The 12,078-nt window shown below is 48.5% G+C and overlaps 1 protein-coding gene across 2 annotated transcripts in view; it reads left to right on the forward strand.

Annotated features, from left to right (window-relative positions):
• Window positions 1–4,870: 4,870 nt before the first annotated feature.
• LRP12 (LDL receptor related protein 12) overlaps window positions 4,871–12,078 on the forward strand; it is a 101,541-nt gene continuing 94,333 nt past the window's right edge. For both annotated transcript variants that reach the window (XM_048841461.2, XM_048841462.2), the window contains exon 1: window positions 4,871–5,275. In XM_048841461.2, the coding sequence (XP_048697418.1) occupies window positions 5,059–5,275 (217 nt within the window). In that variant the 5' untranslated portion in view covers window positions 4,871–5,058. The remainder of the gene's footprint in view (window positions 5,276–12,078) is intronic.

Consider the following 12,078-nt stretch of genomic DNA (forward strand, 5'->3'; position numbering starts at 1 on the left):
GTGCTCTAGAACTAGAGTAGACGTTGCCTCAGAGGAAACTCAGGTGCTGAATAAAGAGTTTGCTTATTAACCTCCTTTTCCCAATTGCTGTGCAAACAACTGTTTTCTTGTAAACACACCTCATTTGTGTAATAGATGAAAGGTGATATTCTTGGTTTCATGCTCATTGTTTGTGTTGTGTTAAAAACTAATGGAATGTTATGTTTGAAGTTCTGATTTTCTATTGCTTATTTATTTATTTCAAAATATATAAAATGAGTTTAATTATACAAACTTGGGGCACAAGCACAAAATTAAAAATATTAGTGTTCCACAGACTTGGGATCTGTTGAACTTACAGGCAAAATGAACTCCAGCACACAGGGCATTTAAATAGCTTTAGGACTGTTAGCATTAATATCTCTCATAATCTCTACTGCCACAATGGGAAGGGATCTATTTCTTCAGTTCGCTGGGACCCAGATCATACAGGACTTTAGCATTCATAGTTAACACCTTAAGTTGCACACACTCTTATTCTTTATTTGTATTATGGTAGTGTCTAGAGGGCCCAAAATCATTGCGCAAGGCACTGCACAAACATACAATAAGCATCAGTCTGTGCTGATGTGTTTATAATCTATATGGACAAGACAAAGAGAAGGGAAAGGGGAGATTGAAGAGAGAGAGACAGAGAGAGATAAGGGGGATAGGGATGGAATGAAAGGAAGAAAAGGGAGTTATAGACGGAAGGAGGGGAATATAAAGGATAGGTGAAGTAAGCCTGAAGTGTAATGAAGTGATTGTAATGGAAGGGGCAAGCAAAGGTGGAACCAACAGCCAATCAGTAGAAGGGAAAGAATATCTAGAGTAAAAACCCAAGTTAAAAAATAGTGTGATGACATCATCAGCGTCCAAAGTTTCCTGTTGAAACTGCTTCTGTAGCAGCACCCACCAGGTTGAATTGTGGGTGGAGGAATGCTTACCTATAATGACAATCTGGGTTTGGTCTGAGAATAAGCATCTGAGCCATTTCAGGATATTTATGTTTTCCTGTTTTAATGCACAGTAGTAGTATGGTGTCAATTACTGCTCCAGCATAAAGTTACTCAATTTGTTCATCATAAGATCCGGTAATGCTTTGCCAGATATGGCTGTGTTTAGCTCAGGAATCGGCAACCTCTGGCATGCGGCCCAGAAGGGAAATCCGCTGGTGGGCCGGGACGGTTTGTTTATCTGCAGGTTTGGCCAATCACAGCTCCCACTGGCCGTGGTTTGCCGTTACAGGCCAATGGGGGCTGCGGGAAGTGATGGACAGCACATCCCTCAGCCCATGCCATTCCCGCAGCCCCCGTTGGCCTGGAATGGCGAACCGCGGCCACTGGGAGCTGCGATTGGCTGAACCTGTGGACACTGCAAGTAAACAAATCGTCCTGGCCCACCAGCGGATTTCCCTGATGGGCCGTATGCCAAAGGGTTGCCGAGCCTTGGTTTACCTTAACTACTTTCTACACACAGTGCCATCTAGTGGCTAAACAGTATAATACAGGTTTCAGAGTAACAGCCGTGTTAGTCTGTATTCGCAAAAAGAAAAGGAGTACTTGTGGCACCTTAGAGACTAACCAATTTATTTGAGCATGAGCTCTGATGAAGTGAGCTGTAGCTCACGAAAGCTCATGCTCAGTATAATACAGTTTAGCATTCCATTACATCTCCCCCTTTAAGTTCTACTTTCCTACCATTTACATCAGGGGTCTCAAACACGTGGCCTGTGAGCTGCTGCGGCCCACCATAGCTCTCCTTACCCCCCGCTCTGCCCCCCTGACCGCCGCCTCTGCCCCCCCCCGAGTGCACTGTGTCGCTGCTCCTCCGCCTACCTTCCAGTGCTTAGGACTTTCCATGAGGGAGCGGGGAGGAGCAGGGACACAGCACACTCAGGAGAGGAGATGGAGAAGAGGCGGGGCCGGGGCGGGGATTTGGGGAAGGGGTTGGAACAGGGGCAGGGAGGGGGTGGAGTTGGGGCCGGGACTTCGGGGAAGGGGTTGGAATGGGGGCGGGGAAGGGGTGGGAAGAGGCAGGGCAGGACCGGGGCCTCATGGAAGGGGTGGAGATATGTGTCATAGGTACTGGAAATAAGGGTGCTGGGGGTGCTGCCGCACCTCCTGATATCCATTATATACAGGGTTTACAGTTTGGTTCAATGATTCTCAGCACCCCCACTATACAATTTTTTCCAGCATCTGTGTATCTGGTGTGTATAAGGAGCCACGTGGAAGAAGGGATGGAGGCAGTTATCTGACAGTCTGACAAATGCCATCATTATCTCGCATCTTAATTCCCCTAACATGCTCTTCTCTGGTCTTTACAAATCCAGTCTTGCCCAGCTCACATGCAGCTCATCCAGGGAAGAACCAGATTTACGCAAAACCTTGATGGAAGTAATCTGTCATTTTAAATCTGATGCAGTAGCACATGAGGGGCCAGTAGAGGCATTCAAAGAAGAAAGTGACCAAATTGGATCAACAGGCCCAGGAGATGATTTAGAGGCTCAAAATCTTTCTTTTAAAGAATTGTTTTATTTTTTATTATTTATATTACCATAGCACCTAGGAGCCCCACCTAAGGACCAGGACCCCATTGTGCTAGGTGCTGCATAAACAGAACAAAAGACAGTCTCTGCCGCAAAGACAAAACACAACAGATAGAGAGCTTGATGGGAAAGTACAGTGAGACAATACTGGTTAGCTTGATAGGTATGGTCTCAGCACCCTATGTGCTATGGACCTAATTGTTAAGTTTTTTTGTAGGCATCATGGAAAAATAGTTTTAAGGAGAGTTTTGCAGGAGGATAATGTGTTAGTTTTGTTGAGTTCCTCCCAAGCGTGAATGGAGGGTGCTTGCTTAAAAATTTAACAAGTGGGTAATGGAGGCTGGCATCATGGAGTGATTAGAGGTGCAAGTCAACAGCTTGATAGTGAATGAAAGATGACAGATAGGGGATGGTAGGGTGTGAAGGACCTTGAAAGTAAGGACAAGTAGCTTGTATTTGCTGTGACAGAGAAGGGGGACAGATGCAGAGAGAGGGGTGACATGGTGAACGCAACAGGTTAGGAAAATGATCTTTGCAGCAGCATTCTGGAATATGAGTTGGATAAGATTGCATTTGTCAAAGCCAGAGAGAAAGTTGTGGCAATAATTGAGACACAAGAGGCTGGATGAGAGTTTTTTCTATGTCGGTAGATAGGAAAGGCTGTATCTTAGAAATGTTGAGATGATGCCATATCACTGAGAGGTCTACCAATGGCTATTAGCCAAGATGGTAAGGGATGCAACCCCACTCTCTGAATGTCCACCTCTGTTTGCCAGAAGCTGGGAGTGGACAACAGGGGATGGATCACTTGATTGCCTATTCTGGTCATTCCTTCTGAAGCATCTGGCATTGGCCACTGTTGGAATACAGGATACTGGGCCAGATGGACCTTTTGTCTGACCTACTATGGCTGTTCTTATGTTATATTCTGCAGAAAGAATCTGTAAAATTTCGATGTATCCCGGATACGTGCACTTAAAAAGGGGTTTGTTTTGAAGATGATGCCCTTATTTGCAGGGTTGAGTGACAAGCACGATCGTGGCACTGACTACAGTAACTGAGGTAGGCGGTAGCAGATAGGGCACTGGACTCATAAATTTTGAATAACATCTTCCTGAATCTTGCTTTCCTGACCTTAAAAGAAATCTATTGAGATGAGCATTAAAAGTTAAAAATACACCCTTAGGTATTTTAAACACTTTGTTCTGTAAGATGGCCCTGGCTTTTCCTGTGTATGATCACCTAAGCCTAACATGTATATTGGCTGTGCATTTGCTGATGAAGGCCTGGTCTACACTAAGAAATTAGGTTAATATAACTACAGTAAAAGCTTTGCTACCTGGCATGTTGGAGGAATGGGGGGTGCCAGTAAGTTAAAATTCTGGTTAACTAAGAGGGAGGAAGTTTGGGTGCAGGAGGGGTTCAGGGCTGCGGGTTGGGGCGCAGGAGCGGTGCGCTGTGCCGGATCCAGATGGCGCTCAGCTCGGTTGGCTCCCTGCAAGCGGCGACATGTCCCTGCTGTTCCTAGGCGGAGGCGTGGCCAGGTGTGCTGCCTCTGCCCGCAAGCACCGCCTCCGCAGCTCCTGTTGGCCATGGTTACCAGCCCATGGGAGCTGCAAAGCCAGCGCTCAGGGCGGGAGCAGTGTGCAGAGCCGCCTGGCGCGTCTCCATGTAGGAGTAGCAGGCACATGTCGCTGCTATCAGGGAACCATGCGGAGCCAGGCAGGGAGCCTGCCAGCCCCACGCCAACTGGACTATACACCGAACTTTCAATGAAGATCTTTGAAATGCCAGTTTATGGCGCTTTCCAGTTGGCAAAGTGCCGGATAATACAACTTTTACTGTACATTGCTCAGGACTGTGAAAAAGCCACCCCGGGGATAGTTAGTTAGTGAAAAAGCCACCCCTACCCCAAATCCCCCTCACCCCCATTGTTGCCAGCCCTAGGGTGACAGGATAGCTCTCCTGTTGGCCTAGCTCCTGCCTCTCAGGAGGCAGATTATCTACGCTGATGGGCGCACCCCTCCTTTTGGCGCAGGTAGTGCCCACCCTGAGGCGCCGCTGCAGCCGTTGAGGTGTAGACAGGCCCTAAGCCGCACGATGGCCAGTGTCCTCAAGTGCCGAGAGGCCGGAGCCACCCCCGCTCTCTCAGCCGGGCGGTGGTCACTCCTGCAGGAGGCTGTGGCCTGGGGCGGACGGGAACCTGCGGGCGGGGCCCGCGGCGAGCAAGGAGACACGGAGGCGGAGGCGGGGGCGGGCCGCGGCGCAGCCGCCTCGTCACACCCCGCCCCCTCCTCGGCCCCAGCCGGGGGGTGGAGCTCGGGCTTCTGCTCCTCTCCCCTCCGCCGGCTCCCCGCTCCCCGCCCGGGGGCCCGTGGAGAGCAAATCCATGCGCTCGGCCATCCACTGCGCAGCTGCACTGGGCCCCGCCGGAGCGCGCGAGAAGGAGGCCGGGGCCGGCGGCGTCTCATGGATCCCCGAGCCGACGGATGAGGCGAGGGCCGCTAGCTCTCCCCGAGGCAGGCAGCTCCGCTGGGCTCCGGTCTGAGGGGGCGCCTGGCCCCTCCCGCGGCGGCGGCTCTAGCGCGGGGCTCGGCGGCTGCAGCTCCTCCCCCCGTGGCGGTGTTATGGCCCCTTGTTGGAGCACAAAAGGGTCCCCAGGCTGGCGGTCGGCGCAGCTCCTGTTCCTCGTCTTCTCCTGCTGCGGTAGGTACCCGCGTCTGAGGGGCCCGGGCCGCCCCCCCGGGCAGGGGAGTTGGCGGATGAAGGCTGCTTTGTCTCCTTTCTCCTCCGTGTGTGAGGGGCGGGCATCGCAGCCCTACTGCTGGGGAGAGGTTCCCCTAGTTCCCTACACCCGCCCCGGTTTAATGACCCCGACCCTCTCTTCCCCCAAACCGCTTCCCCGGGCCTGATCTCGATTTAACCCCCTCCTCCAGGCCCTCTCTTCAGATGTCTTCTGCCTTATCTCCCTGTTGTTGTTCCAGTCTGTGGTGGTGGACTCTTCCCCAGGGGCTCCCCTAAACTCAGCCTGGGAGTTGGCCCAGATACCTCCTTCCCCCTACGCACGCATCGGCAAACTCCAGAGCCGTTGTGTGACTGTAAAAATCACTGACTTAATAAATCCCTGCAAAGTGCTCCAGCCTGGCCAGTTTGAGACAGATGAGGCCTGGTCATTGCTGGACGTGATCCCCTGACTATGTCAGATGATAAAATGATGATGCTAATATTATGTGATGAGTTCTTGACTCATCCTCACACAGAGAAAGGCCTTGAAGCAATTCCAGAACTCTGTGCTCTCGTTTTGGCTTTTTTGTTTTTGTTCAACCTGTGTAATGATACTGTGTTTATTATATTAACATAAACACCCATATTTCTTTCCTAAACCTCAGCCTTGTATAAAGAAATACTTATCATTTCTATCCCTTGCAGCATTTCTCCTCCTAAAGTATTTCAGAATGATTTACAGACAGTAGGCCAAATCCAGCAGTTGTTACTCAGATTTTACTGTGGAAAATTCCAGTTGGCTTCTTTGGGAGTTCTTCCTGAGGACAGAATTTCATTACTGGGTTCTGGTGGTGTTTGTTTTCATTAGGTCCCACAGTGTGTTAAGAGGTAAATGATGTCTTATGCTGTGAAGAGCTTACAAACTGCAGCTCTGATTTAGCAAGCTACTTAGGCACTTGCTAAACCTTAAGTATGTGCTTAAGTATATTGTTAAATTTGAGGCTTCCGGGTTTGTTGTGCTAATTAACGGAACAGGTGTAAGGCCCTGATCCTGCAAACACTTAGGGTATATCTACAATGCAGCTTGGGAACAAGTCTTCCAGCTGTGTTGAAAGACTCATGCTAGCTTTTCTGGAGGTAGTGCATAGAAAATAGCAATGTGGACATTGAAACTCTGGCAGACACTCAGGCTAGCCACCTGAGCTCAGACCAAGCAGGTTGGGAGGGCTTGAGAGTTTGAGCTGCAATGTCCATTTTTAGCTTGCGCGGGGGAGTGGAGCTTGTGCAAATGCTGTGTACCCAGGCTGGGAGGCACAACAGCTGCAGTGTAGACACAACCTTACGGATTCCTGCTCCCAAGATTTTTGCGGCAGTGTAGCTACACTAACGTAGTTACGTTGCTGACAGCACTGTAACCCCACAAGGTAGATGCAGTGCACTACTGCAAGTTGGAAATGAGTAAATTGAATGGGTGCAAGCCCCATTTTACATTAGAGCAGCACATCTATCCTGGAGGTCTGTGCTGATGTAGCTACTGCTATATTAACTGCAGTGGTGCACAAATTTATAGTTTGGACAAGCCCTTACATGTGTTTAAATTTACACATGTGAGTAATCCTATTGAAATCACACGAGACTGTTTATCTGTGTAGAATGAGGCCTGATCTTGTATCACATTCTTCTGTAAAGACAAAGATAGGGGAAAGGAGTATAACTTTGTAAGTAAATTGGTCAAGGTTTGGAGCATGTGCACCAATATGGCATCAGCACAAATGAAATAAAGCAACAACTGGCAGAAAACTGATCCGTAGTACAGCAGGAAGTGGTAGGGAAATCTTGGCCCAAGGCGCTGGGCATGCTATAGAATGTGCTATGACAGGAGTAGCCAGCCTGAGAAGGAGCCAGAATTTACCAATGTACATTGCCCAAGACTCACAGTAATATATCAGCAGCCCACTATCAGCTCCCCCCACCCTGCTGCCAGTGCCACCCAGCCACCAGCAGCCCTGCCAATCAGCACCTTGCCTCCCCTCCCGATCAGCTGTTTAGTGGCATGCAAGAGGTGGGGTGGGGGGAGTGAGAAAGGGCAGTGGAGGCTCAGGGGAGGGGGCAGGAAGGGTGGAGTGGGGGCAGGTCCTGTGGCAGAGCCAGGGATTGAGCTGTGAGCACCCCCCAGCCCCCTGGCGCATTGGAAAGTTGGCACCTGTAGCTCCAGCCCCGGAGCCGGTGCCTATACGAGGAGCTGCATAGTGACTTCTGAAGAGCCACAGGTTGGCCGCCCCTGTACTATGAGATCTTTAATTTCCATGCAAAGCAGACACGACTTCATTTTTTAGGAAACTGTGTGTATGCCCATCCATGCATTTTGCATGGCACTCAGCCACGATGAGTTAATTTTTTTAATTGCTCTGTGGTTTTTTGACTGAACCAAACAAAAAGGAAATCATTTATAATAGTGGTTCCTGATGTCATTTACAGTATTTGTACAGTATTATAAAACCATACCCGTACTTTGCAAGAAGATGTCTAACATATCTGTATATTTTCAAAAAACAGAAAACTTCCATGATCACACCATACAGCTTTAGTCAAGGTTTTGACAAGGTTTTTATCAAAGACCTACTAGTCAAAGATAAGAGGACAACTGAGTCTGGGGGCTCCACAAATGATTTCCCTGGGCAATGCTTTGCTGAGCAGCTCAACCTCCTCTGTTATGTCTATTGCCAAGGAGAAAAAGGGTGCTGAGACTTCTACCTGGGTGCTGTCTCTAACTTTTCTTGAAGGACTCCTCCTTTTATATCAGTCATTGTCCAACAGGTGTCTGACTTATTTGCTGACCAGGAAAATAAATTGCTGTAGGAAAAAATATTTGTGTTGTGAGACTTGAGGTATTTTGTCCTGGACCAGGACCAGTCCAGGTTTTAGAGATATAAAAGAGTGATTTGATTTACAATAACCTTATTGTAAATCAGTTACTTGTTTTTCTTTTTTAGTTCATCTTGAAGAATTGCCATGAAAACATACCATTCCGGGTACAAATTTTACTGTCCTACCAGTTTATAATGATGAGAGAGGGAGGAATAATAATTTACTCATCCATTTAAAAACAATTGCTTGACTCAGGCAAGTGGGTGAGAAGAACTTTGCTAGGTTAGTTTAGTTAATTTCCTAAAGAAATGATAATTCATGTAGGTTGATTTGAGAGCCAAAACACGTTCTCCCAACAAGATCATTTAGTGTAACAAATTGCTGTACACTAAATTCAGATTCTTCAGTTACTTTTTAGTAATATTTTTACAATTTACTCAACAAGCATATTTCGATAAACAGTCATTGTTTGTTGGAATTACTTTTAACACAACTATTAAAACCAGTATGTTAGAATGGTTTTGTATTCCTTGAAAATAAAATAATAAATTTAATAGTACAAACCCATAAATATACTTTAGTGTCTGTTATCACAGTGTCCCAGAATTTGTCTGAATAAAATCTTTCATCGTGTTTTGTGCAAGGGGGCATAAAGCTAACTTGCTCTTCAAAATTGTGCTTAGGTGCCCTTTGGGACCAGGGCCAGGTTAGGTATACTTACAATAGACCCATGTCTGTGGCTCCAATTGCAGTGTCATACTATGAAACCTAAATCCTAGCTTTTATTTAAAAAGTTTGTAGACTGCATGGTTGCAAAATGCTCAAAAATGTGACCTGTATGTAACTGATGCAGTGATGTCTGCAGTCTCAGAGAACCTCCAGTAAATGGAAGAGCAGCAGCCACTAGTGCAACATTCTCATACGCGGCCACCGTGGCCGCATGCAGCCACCAGGGGCTTTTCATGCAGCCATGACCGCCTCCTGGGTGGTGATGGGGGGAGGCAAAGCATCGGCCCTTTGCACTCCTCCTTGTTGCTCCTGGATGCGCTGCTTTGCACTGCCACTGGAGAGAGGCGGGGAGCAACACTGCAGGAGCAAGGTGAGTTCTTGACCCACATTGGGGGGAGGGGGGTGGGTGGCAGGCTCCAACGGCAGGACTTCAGGAGCCTGGCTGTGCGGCCCTGGGCTCCAACCATGGGGCAGCGGGTACTGACCCCCCTGGCTCTGGCCACACAGCCCTTGCCTCCAACTGCAGGGCTTCAGCTTTTGGCCCCTGGTTCCAGCTGTGGGGCAGCAGGCGCTGGCCCCTAGTTTCAGTCCCAGGCTCTGGCTACAGGCACTGACCCCAGTCCCAGCTGCAAGGCGGTGGGCTCCAAGCACAGGGCTTTGGGCGCCAAACCCTGGCTCTGGCCGCGGGGCAGCAGGTGCTGACTGCCGGCTCCAGTTGTGGAGCTTCAGTCGGATTTTGGCCCCCAGTTCCGGCCATGTGGTGGCAGGTGCTGGCCCCAAGCTCCAGCCACATGTCCCCAGCCCCTGGTGGTGTTCCCTTCCACTAACTGCACGGCAGCAGGCGCTGACCCACGGCTCCAGCCGTGCGGCTCCAGCCCCTGATGCTGATCCACTGCCCCAGGTGCACAGCAGCAGGTGCCGGCTCACAGCTTTGTTCCCATGTAGTGGCGGACGCTGACCCCTGGGCTTCGGCACCTGGCTCTGGCCATACAGCGGTGGGCTCTAGCACTGGGCACTGACCCACAGCTCCGGCTGTGTGGCAACAGGTTCCGATCCCTGGTTCCAGCCACGTGGTTCCTGTCCCCAGCTCCAGGTTCTAGCCACGGGCACTGAGCCCCGGCCCTGGCTGCATGGCAGCAGAAACCAGGCCCTGGCTCTGGCCACACGATAGTGGGGCTTATCACCCACCCCCATCACACCTGGCCCCTGCTGTCTCCCACAGCCCCATATCCACTCTTCCTCCCCCTCCCCCCCATCCGCCCCCGGACCCCGCCGCCTTCCTGGCCTTGAATCCATCCCCCTATTGCCCTGGGACTCTGCTGCCTCCCCTGGCCCCGTGTCCATCCCACCGTCGCCTCTGGCCCCAGCTACCTCCCCTTCGGGCCCCCCCATCCAGGACTTAATGGATCTTGGGGCTTGGTGAGAAAAGTGATATTAACAAACATGCAAGTATCACTTTTCAAGCAGACTTCCTAGCTATCTGTGGAAAAGTAATACTTTTATGCTTGTTAATATTACTTATAGCCTCCCAGGTAGCTATTAAGTGTGCTGTGATATTAACAAATATCACTTTTCACAGCAAGCCCCAGGACCCATTAAGCCCTGGATGGGAGGAGGAGGGGTGGCTGAAGGGGGAGGCAGCATTTTTATTATTGTCTGCCAAAAACCCCTACAAATATAAAATATAATGACTTGGATGTGAATTTGTGCATTTTTAATTGTTTTTCATAAAGTTAATTAAGTATTTTAGGAAAAAGGCCACCAGTGAGAATTGGTGGCTGCACTCTGGGGCCACCAAAAATTTTGTTTTGAGAACCCCTGCACTAGAGCTTGGTAGAAAGCCCACCTGGTCCCATACTTATCGGAGAAGACCAGGGCTGCTTTTCAAGTGGTGGAGGGGCTGTGGTGTGTTTAGGACCCTGGGTTGTCTTAATGCTGCCCTTTGAGCATTAATATTTCCAAGAATCTGCCTCCTGCTGAGTACGTGTTTCATATTACTTAACCATAGATTCATTAGTTTATATTTGCCTGGGTTAAACCTCACGTTGATGACTAGTCTTGTGGTGCATGGTTGAGTCTCAAGCCTTGAGTTCTCCCTTCCCTCCCATGCATTTCTTCTGTGACCTTGTGCAAATCATTTAACTTTCCTTTGTCTTGTTTCCCAAGCTATAACATGGGAATACTATTCCCATACCTTTCTGGGAGGCTTAATTCATTCACAACTAGAAAGACCTTGAATGGGAGTTACTTAATATTTATATAGTATAACATTTTCTGCCTATGTTTATGCTTGTATAGGTCCCTTTTTAGGTGCCTGTTCTGATGTTCACCATATCATCCAAATGTTGCCATTTAGTGTGCTGTATAGATTGAGTAGTGTATTCTTCTAATTCTCTCATCTAGGAATTAATGTGAGCTATCCTCTTTCTAGTGAGCTACACCAAAGTGCACTAGTCTGAGGCCTGCCTTTCTGCTTGAGATGATCTCGCTTGAAATGTGGTCTTTCTCCTTTTTACAATATGAATACATCCTAAAATAAATGATTGGGAATTGAAGTCTGGCACATCAGAATAATCAATAAAAGCCTGCTGCTTTGAAAAATCCACACTTCTGAGCTGTGTAGTTAAGTTGACCTGAGTCCCTGTGTAGAGACCGCTAACTCTTGCCTCTGAGGGAGATGGATTACCTACCCTGATGGGAGAATCCCTCGTGTAGGCATAGGTAATATCTATGCTGAAGCACTACAGCCGCACCATTGTGCTGCTGTAGCATTTTAAGTGTAGACAAGCCCTTAGTACTGCCATAGGGAGCCTCAGGCTCCCATGATTTCTTTTGAGACACTGAAGCTTGGGTGGAAGTCGTAAATAATCGAAGTTTTCCATAATCAGGGTTATAATAAAATGCATACAAATTATCCTTTATATAACAAAACTCACTGTTATCAAACAGTAGTTCTGATTACCTTTCCCCCCTTTGGTAGAGTTAAAGCAAGTTGTCTTCAAACGCACAATGATCTCAGAGGTTTAATTCACAAGATGTGGCAGTATTATGAACACCAAGGATGGGTGGTCTGCTTCCTGTACAAATCAGCAATTTAGTTTTCCACTTATCCTTCTTTGTATGTGTGCTGCAGGGGTTTAGGGAAGAAACTACTGTAGCATGCTTGCCTTAAACTAAATGAAAATATC

The sequence above is a fragment of the Caretta caretta genome, chromosome 2 (genome assembly GCF_965140235.1).
Source record: "Caretta caretta isolate rCarCar2 chromosome 2, rCarCar1.hap1, whole genome shotgun sequence".
Lineage (NCBI taxonomy): Eukaryota > Metazoa > Chordata > Testudines > Cheloniidae > Caretta > Caretta caretta.